General features: G+C 46.9%; 1 protein-coding gene across 9 annotated transcripts in view; it reads left to right on the top strand.

Moving 5' to 3' along the window:
- Positions 1–8,737: 8,737 nt before the first annotated feature.
- LOC118396075 (coiled-coil domain-containing protein 136-like) overlaps positions 8,738–9,572 on the top strand; it is a 61,391-nt gene continuing 60,556 nt past the window's right edge. For 2 of the 9 annotated variants that reach the window (XM_052466536.1, XM_052466530.1), the window contains exon 1: positions 9,036–9,558. Coding sequence is in view for 2 of the 9 variants with exons in the window: in XM_052466528.1 (XP_052322488.1) it covers positions 8,957–9,027; positions 9,512–9,558 (118 nt within the window). In the remaining 7 variants the exon portion in view is untranslated. The other 7 variants (XR_008066948.1, XM_052466528.1, XM_052466529.1 and 4 more) reach the window with 7 other exon arrangements.

Below are 9,572 nucleotides of genomic sequence, written 5' to 3' on the forward strand. Positions count from 1 at the left end.
GAGGACAGCAGACCAGGGTGGGGAAAGAGGACAGCAGGACCAGGGGAAGAGGACAGCAGACCAGGGGGATGGGACGGGGAAGAGGACAGCAGACCAGGGGGATGGGACGGGGAAGAGGACAGCAGACCAGGGGGATGGGACGGGGAAGAGGACAGCAGACCAGGGGGATGGGACGGGGAAGAGGACAGCAGACCAGGGGGATGGGACGGGGAAGAGGACAGCAGACCAGGGGGATGGGACGGGGAAGAGGACAGCAGACCAGGGGGATGGGACGGGGAAGAGGACAGCAGACCAGGGGGATGGGACGGGGAAGAGGACAGTAGGACAGGGGTTTGGGACAAGAGGACAGTAGGACAGGGGGATGGGATGGGACGGGGAAGAGGACAGACCAGGGGAATGGGACGGGGAAGCAGACCAGGGGGATGGGACGGGGAAGAGGACAGGGGGATGGGACAGACCAGGGGGATGGGATGGGACGGGGAAGAGGACAGCAGACCAGGGGGATGGGATGGGGAAGAGGACAGCAGGACAGTGAGATGGGACGGGGAAGAGGACAGCAGACCAGGGGGATGGGACGGGGAAGAGGACAGCAGACCAGGGGGATGGGACGGGGAAGAGGACAGCACCCCAGGGGGATGGGACGGGGAAGAGGACAGCAGACCAGGGGGATGGGACGGGGAAGAGGACAGCAGACCAGGGGGATGGGACGGGGAAGAGGACAGCAGACCAGGGTGATGGGACGGGGAAGAGGACAGCAGACCAGGGGGATGGGACGGGGAAGAGGACAGCAGACCAGGGGGATGGGACGGGAAGAGGACAGCAGACCAGGGGGATGGGACGGGGAAGAGGACAGCAGACCAGGGGGATGGGACGGGGAAGAGGACAGCAGACCAGGGGGATGGGACGGGGAAGAGGACAGCAGACCAGGGGGATGGGACGGGGAAGAGGACAGTAGGACAGGGGTTTGGGACGGGGAAGAGGACAGTAGGACAGGGGGATGGGACGGGGAAGAGGACAGTAGGACACGGGGATGGGACGGGGAAGAGGACAGCAGACCAGGGGGATGGGACGGGGAAGAGGACAGTAGGACAGGGGGATGGGACGGGGAAGAGGACAGTAGGACAGGGGGATGGGACGGGGAAGAGGACAGTAGACCAGGGGGATGGGACGGAGAAGAGGACAGTAGACCAGGGGGATGGGACGGGGAAGAGGACAGCAGACCAGGGGATGGGATGGGGAAGAGGACAGCAGGACAGTGAGATGGGACGGGGAAATAATCATGGGAAGAGGACAGCAGACCAGGGGGATGGGACAAGAGGACAGCAGACCAGGGGGATGGGAAAGAGGACAGCAGACCAGGGGGATGGGACGGTGAGGAGGACAGCAGACCAGGGGGATGGGACGGGGAAGAGGACAGCAGACCAGTGGGATGGGACGGGGAAGAGGACAGCAGACCAGGGGGATGGGACGGGGAAGAGGACAGCAGACCAGGGGGATGGGACGGGGAAGAGGACAGCAGACCAGGGGATGGGATGGGGAAGAGGACAGCAGCACAGGGAGATGGGACGGTGAAGAGGACAGCAGACCAGGGGGATGGGACGGGAAGAGGACAGCAGACCAGGGGATGGGACGGGGAAGAGCAGCAGACCAGGGGGATGGGACGGGGAAGAGGACAGCAGACCAGGGGGATGGGACGGTGAGGAGGACAGCAGCCTTGGGGGATGGGACGGTGATATGCTGAAAAGGGCTGCTGTGTGTGAGACTATATTTGTGTTAAATAATCATGTGTGCAACATCACAAAATCATTTCATGTTACCTTGATATGCTATTGTGTGTGTGTGTGTGTGTGTGTGTGTGTGTGTGTGTGTGTGTGTGTGTGTGTGTGTGTGTGTGCGTGCGTGCGTGCGTGCGTGCGTGCGTGCGTGCGTGCGTGCGTGCGTGCGTGTGTGTGTGCGAGGGAGAGTGTTCTCATGTGTGTGTGTTTTTTTACAAGATGAGAAAGTCCTGCAGCAACTTTCAGGCCATTATTTACACTCTTCTGGCAGTAAATGACTCTTACCATTTCCTGTTGCTGTTGTCATGGCAACAGTACATTTCTATCTTCACCTCACACTCCATAGAACTATAAATAACAAAATGTAGATCCTGGGTCTGTTCACTAGGGATACAACATATCAACGCACTTTGAAACACAAAATATTTACATTTCACAATTTCCCAAGGATCATGGGTTATCTTTCTCAACCAAACACATATGATTCCTAATTCTGCGTTTCTGTCCAAGTATTTGATCGGTTACGTAAGCCAGGCAAGCACTTTAAAATGCCCTAATTCAAAGGCACCTCAGATTCGCTTCTTTTGTTGCTTAGCAACTGTCCAGTGCCACTGCCATGCTCGAAGTTAAAACGCAGCAGATGCAGCTGTTTCCAAGCAGTAGATTGTATCCTATGTTGGGTGAATGTGAATCACTGTATAATTGAACACAGATGTTGGATTACATGTATTATTATCAAAACTGCAGTACCTCAGTCTATTATCAATAGCAGGGTTATAGTACCTCAGTCTATTATCAATAGCAGGGTTATAGTACCTCAGTCTATTATCAATAGCAGGGTTATAGTACCTCAGTCTATTATCAATAGCAGGGTTATAGTACCTCAGTCTATTATCAATAGCAAGGTTATAGTACCTCAGTTTATTATCAATAGCAGGGTTATAGTACATCAGTCTATTATCAATAGCAGGGTTATAGTACCTCAGTCTATTATCAATAGCAGGGTTATAGTACCGCAGTCTATTATCAATAGCAGGGTTATAGTACCTCAGTCTATTATCAATAGCAGGGTTATAGTACCTCAGTCTATTATCAATAGCAGTGTTATAGTACCACAGTCTATTATCAATAGCAGGGTTATAGTACCTCAGTCTATTATCAATAGCAGTGTTATAGTACCTCTGTCTATTATTAATAGCAGGGTTATAGTACCTCAGTCTATTATCAATAGCAGTGTTATAGTACCGCAGTCTATTTTCAATAGCAGGGTTATAGTACCTCAGGCTATTATCAATAGCAGTGTTATAGTACCTCAGTCTGTTATCAATAGCAGTGTTATAGTACCTCAGTCTATTATCAATAGCAGTGTTATAGTACCTCAGTCTATTATCAATAGCAGTGTTATAGTACCTCAGTCTATTATCAATAGCAGTGTTATAGTACCTCACAGTGTTCTACAGGAGCACCATCGAGAGCATACTGTCAGGCTGTATCACTGGTTCCAATCGCAAAGCGCCCTCACAGTGTTCTACAGGAGCACCATCGAGAGCATACTGTCAGGCTGTATCGCTGGTTCCAATCCCCAAGGGCCCTCACAGTGTTTTACAGGAGCACCATCGAGAGCATACTGTCAGGCTGTATCGCTGGTTCCAATCCCCAAGGGCCCTCACAGTGTTCTACAGGAGCACCATCGAGAGCATATCGTCAGGCTGTATCGCTGGTTCCAATCCCCAAGGGCCCTCACAGTGTTTTACAGGAGCACCATCGAGAGCATACTGTCAGGCTGTATCACTGGTTCCAATCCCCGAGGTCCCTCACAGTGTTTTGCAGGAGCACCATCGAGAGCCTACTGTCAGGCTGTTTCGCTGGTTCCAATCCCCGAGCCGACTAGGTGAAAAACTGTTCCCTTGAGGAAGGCAGTTAAACCTAATCGCTCCTGTAAATCGCTCTGGATAAGAGAGTCTGGTAAATGACTAAAATGTCAAATGTAAGATCATCAAGGACCTCAACCACCCGAGCCACGGCCTGTTCTCCCCGCTTCCATTACTTTGACGAGAGCAGTATGGGAGCATCACGGCAGAAACGGTCAGACTGGCCAATAGCTTCTTCCTCCAGACCATCTGATAAATGGCCACCACTCGGCAGTTATCTGCTTTCCCTGTGCCTGTGACATTCTACCCCTACATTGCTGCTCGGGACATTTACCCTGCCCCCATCGCACAATGGGAGCGTGATGTGTGAAATGCTTGATAATGTATGAGATATCAAGAGAGAGGTATATTTTTTGGGTGATTTAAATATGGACTTACTTTCATCAAGCTCAAGAAAAAGCTTCAAACTGAAACCAGTGCCTCAGTCAACCTACCAGGGTAGTTATAAAGAGCACAGGAATGAAATCATCAACATGTATTGATCACATCTTTACTAATGCTGCAGAAATGAGCTTGAAAGCAGTATCCAGATCCATTGGTTGTAGTGATCACAATAGATTAGCCATATGTAGGAAAACCAAAGTTCCAAAGGCTGGGCCTAATATAGTGTATAAAAGGTCATACAATACGTTTTGTAATGATTCTTACGTTGTTGATGTAAAGAATATTTGTTGGTCCATGGTGTGCAATGAGGAGCAAACAGATGTTGCACTTGACACATTTATGAAATTGCTTATCCCAGTTACTAATAAGCATGAACCCATTATGACTGTAAAAACTGTTAAATCCCCATGGCTTGATGAAAAATTGAAAAATGGTATGGTTGTGAGGGATGAGGCGAAAGGAATGGCAAATAAGTCTGGCTGCACAACCGATTGGCAAACATACTGCAAATTGAGAAATCATGTGACTAAACTGAATAAAAAGAATAAGAAACTACACTATGAAACACAGATAAATGACATAAAGAATGACAGTGAAAAGCTTTGGAGCACCTTCAATGAAATGTTGGGGAAAAAACTAGGTACAAATCTGTCGTTCTGCCCCTGAACAGGCAGTTAACCCACTGTTCCTAGGCCGTCATTGAAAATAAGAATTTGTTCTTAACTGACTTGCCTAGTTAAATAAAGGTTAAAAAAAATGTAACCAAATTATGAAAGACAATAATTGTCATTTTGAATTCTGTGAAGTGAGTTAGGAAGAGGTGAAAAAATGATGGTCGTCTACTATCAACAATGACAAGCCACCGGGGGTCTGACAAATTGGTTGGAAATTTACTGAGGATAGTAGCGGACGATATTGCCATTCCTATTTGCCATATCTTCAATTTAAGCCTACTAGAAAGTGTATGTTCTCAGGCCTGGAGGGAATAAAAAGTCATTCTGCTAGCTAAGAATAGTAAAGCTCCCTTTACTGGGTCAAATAGTTGACCAATCGGCCTGTTACCAACCCTTAGTAAACCTCTGGGAAAAATGGCGTTTGACCAGACAATCCTATTTTACAGTAAACAAATGACAACAGAATTTCAGCACGCTTATAGGGAAGGACATTCAACAAGCACAGCACAAATGACTGATGATTGGCTGAGAGAAATTGATGATAAAAAGATTGTGGGAGCTGTTTTGTTAGACTTCAGTACGGCTTTTGACATTATCGATCGTAGTCTGCTGGTGGGAAAACGTATGTGTTATGGCTTTACACCCCCTGCTATATTGTGGATAAAGAGTTACCTGTCTAACAGAACACAGAGGGTGTTCTTTAATGGAAGCCTCTCCAACATAATCCAGGTAGAATCAGGAATTCCACAGGGCAGCTGTCTAGGCCCCTTACTTTTTCAATCTTTAAAATTGACATGCCACTGGCTCTGAGTAAAGCCAGTGTGTCTATGTACGCGGATGATTCAACACTATACACGCCAGCTACTACAGCGACTGAAATGACTGCAACACTTAACAAAGAGCTGCAGTTAGTTTCAGAACGGGTGGCAAGGAATACGTTTTTCCTGAATATTTCAAAAACTAAAAACATTGTATTTCGGACAAATCATTCTGCTTGGAGTAACCCTGAATTGTAAACTGTCATGGCCAAACATAATGATACAACAGTAGCTAAAATGGGGAGAAGTCTGTCCATAATAAAGCGCTGCTCTGCCTTCTTAACAGCCCTATCAACATGACAGGTCCTACAGGCCCTAGTTTTGTCGCACCTGGACTACTGTTCAGTCGTGTGGTCAGGTGCCACAAACAGGGACTGAGGAAAATTTCAATTGGCTCAGAACATGGCAGCATGGCTGGCCCTTGGATGTACACAGAGAGCAAACATTAATAATATGCATGTCAATCATGTTGAAAACACAGAGCTATCTGTTTAAACGACTACCACACAGCTCAGACATGCATACCCCACAAGACGTGCCACCAGAGGTCTCTTCACAGACCACAAGTCCAGAACAGACTATGTGAGGCGCAAAGTACTACTTAGCAGTACAATTTGATTTGAAAAACAAATAGAAATACACCTTATGGAACAGCGGGGACTGTGAAGCAACACAAACGTAGACACATGCATACAAAACACACGATAACATATGATTTTGTGTTGTAGATATGTGGTAGTGGAGTAGAGGCCTGAGAGCACACTTACTGTGTTGGGAATTCTATAATGAATGTATTGTGATGTTTTCACTGTACCCTGCAAATACATCTGTGCATTTGACTAATAAAATTGTCTATGTCATAAACAAAAAACACTAAATGTGTTACGTTTGGTTTGGTATGAATTAATTTGTGGATGTCTGTCATCCTTTTCGATATGAATTACAGCCACAGCCGGCTGTGACACCGCCTGGGGTCGGACCCGGGTCTGTAGTGACGCCTCAAGCACTGTGATGCAGATCTGTTGTTTTAAATATCAGCCTGATGTCAGATCTGATGTTTTGAATATCAGCCTGATGTCAGATCTGTTGTTTTGAATATCAGCCTGATGTCAGATCTGTTGTTTTGAATATCAGCCTGATGTCAGATCTGTTGTTTTGAATATCAGCCTGATGTCAGAGCTGTTGTTTTGAATATCAGCCTGATGTCAGAGCTGTTGTTTTGAACATCAGCCTGATGTCAGATCTGTTGTTTTTTTGTGTGTGTTTTTACCCCTTTTTTCGTGGTATCCAATTGGTAGTTATAGTCTTGTCCCATCACTTCAACTCCCATATGGACTTGGAAGAGGTGAAGGTCGAGAGCCATGCGCCCTCCGAAACATGACCCTGGCAAGCCGCACTGCTTCTTGACAAACTGCTCACTTATCCCAGAAGCCAGACACACCAATGTGTCAGAGGAAACACAAACTGGCGACCAAAGTCAGCTTGCAGGTGCCCGGCTCACTAGAGCGCGATGGGAGAAAGACATCAAATCCTTGCCTAACCCGGACAACGATGGGCCAATTGTACGCCGCCTGATGGGCCTCCCAGTCACAGCCGGCTGTGACACTGCCTGGGATCGGACCCGGGTCTGTAGTGACGCCTCAAGCACTGTGATGCAGTGCCTTTGACGGCTGTGCCACTCCGGAGGCACCAGATCTGTTGTTTTGAATATTAGCCTGATGTCAGATCTGTTTGCGCTCTTGCCAACTTAACTAATGTCATTTTCAAGCCACACATGGCATTTTTATCATGACAAGGAGTAACAAGATGTGTCATAGCACAAACAGACTGGCACTCAGGCTAGATAAATCTATGTTTCAGTTCAACTTGACTGCAGTGAGAACTAAGCATTTCACTGTCAGATCTCTGACACCTGTTGTATTCAGCATTTCACTGTCAGGTTGTTTCTGTTGTATTCAGTGCACGTGACAAATAAACTTTGATTTGACTGACGCTGTGACGGGCATCACTTCCTGTTCCTTTCCTGTTTTTGTGTGTGGGCAACATTATGTCACCAGTTCCTCATCTGATGGTATCACAGATATTTCAGGAAACTGATGAAAATGGATCATAAAGAGTCTTTGCACCAGATAGGACTGTTTTGAGTTTTCACATTTCTTGTTTTTTGTAGTCAGTTGTTCATGTGTACCTTAACGTATTAAAAAGAACCATGGACAATTACCACGCCGCGTATTGGTCCTCTGATCCGTTTCGCCTCTCCTCTTCGGAAGAAGAGGAGGAAATTCATTACACCCTGTCTGTTGTTTATCTTATCTTACTGACTCTGTCTGTTGTTGTTTATCTTATCTTACTGACTCTGTCTGTTGTTGTTTATCTTATCTTACTGACCCTGTCTGTTGTTGTTTATCTTATCTTACTGACTCTGTCTGTTGTTGTTTATCTTATCTTACTGACCCTGTCTGTTGTTGTTTATCTTATCTTACTGACTCTGTCTGTTGTTGTTTATCTTATCTTACTGACTCTGTCTGTTGTTGTTTATCTTATCTTACTGACTCTGTCTGTTGTTGTTTATCTTATCTTACTGATCCTCTCTGTTGTTGTTTATCTTATCTTACTGACCCTGTCTGTTGTTGTTTATCTCTTCATTGCTCTCTCTTTCGCTCGTTCTGCCACACACAGACACAGAGCACAATTGCACCCATCGTCACTTACCAAAAATATTCTTTGCACTCTACAGTATTTACAGTCAGTTTCGTCACATCACATGCATGAGTTGGTTTCTCTGTGCTGTCCAAATATAGCAAAACAACTTATCGTTCAGATTAAAACATGCTACTTGATTTATGTGTAAGCACTTCCTGCTCTGTGACAGTGTAGTGGTATGAACATCCTCTGGGGAGGGAGGGGGAGGGGGAGGGGGGAGGGAGGGGGAGGCCAGCGAGAGGTTAAGCAAGTGCCTCTCTCCTCTCCTCCTCTCCTCTCCTCTCTTCTCTTCTCCTCTTGTCCTCTAGAGTCATGTATTCTGACTCTGTTTCACAGCACACATTTCTTGCTTGTTGCGTAGATAAGCTACCAGATGTGAGAAAGAGAGAAAGAGAGAGAAAGAAAGAGATGAAGAAAGGAGGCAAGAAGAAAGAGAAGACGAGCGGGGGTTGAGGGGAGGGCGGAAACATAAGACACTGTTTTTAGATTGAGAGTCATTCATTAGTAGTGAACACTGGAGAGAGAGAGAGAGAGAGAGAGAGAGAGAGAGAGAGAGAGAGACATTCATTAGTAGTGAACACTGGAGAGAGAGAGAGAGAGAGAGAGAGAGAGAGAGAGAGAGAGAGAGAGAGAGAGAGCCCAGGGGAGGGGAAAAGAACAATGAAGGGGAAATGATCAGTAATCTACAGAGGTTACTGCCAGCCTCCAGAGCCACACACACGCAGTCTGGATCTCATTACAGGTAAATATATTTGGCAGAGGGGACATGTGTGTGAGTACGTCTGTGTAAGGTAGTGTGTGCTTGAGCAGGAGAGAGCAACAGGGAGCGCAGAAAAGCTTTGAGAACTTGTTCACACACAGCACTTGTCCAGAGTCAGTTGTAGAAAAAGGGAGAGAGAGAGAGAGAGAAGAGAGAGAGAGAGAGAGACAGGGCTGTGCTGCAACAACTCAGAGAGAGAAAGAGACAGACAGGGCTGTGATGCAACAACTCAGAGTGAGAGAGAGAGAGAGAGAGAGAGAGAGAGAGAGAGAGAGAGAGAGAGAGAGAGAGAGAGAGAGAGAGAGAGAGAGAGAGAGAGAGAGAGAGAGAGAGAGAGACAGGGCTGTGCTGCAACAACTCAGAGAGAGAAAGAGACAGACAGGGCTGTGCTGCAACAACACAGAGAGAGAGAGACTTTTCTCTTGACCTCTTTTCTCTCCGCATCTTTCTCTCCCACGCTCCCGAGGAGAGGGCAGACTCTTCAGCTACCTGGGACCCTCCACTACTCCCCAGGTACTGACTGTGTG

Source organism: Oncorhynchus keta, chromosome 17 (genome assembly GCF_023373465.1).
Source record: "Oncorhynchus keta strain PuntledgeMale-10-30-2019 chromosome 17, Oket_V2, whole genome shotgun sequence".
NCBI lineage: Eukaryota > Metazoa > Chordata > Actinopteri > Salmoniformes > Salmonidae > Oncorhynchus > Oncorhynchus keta.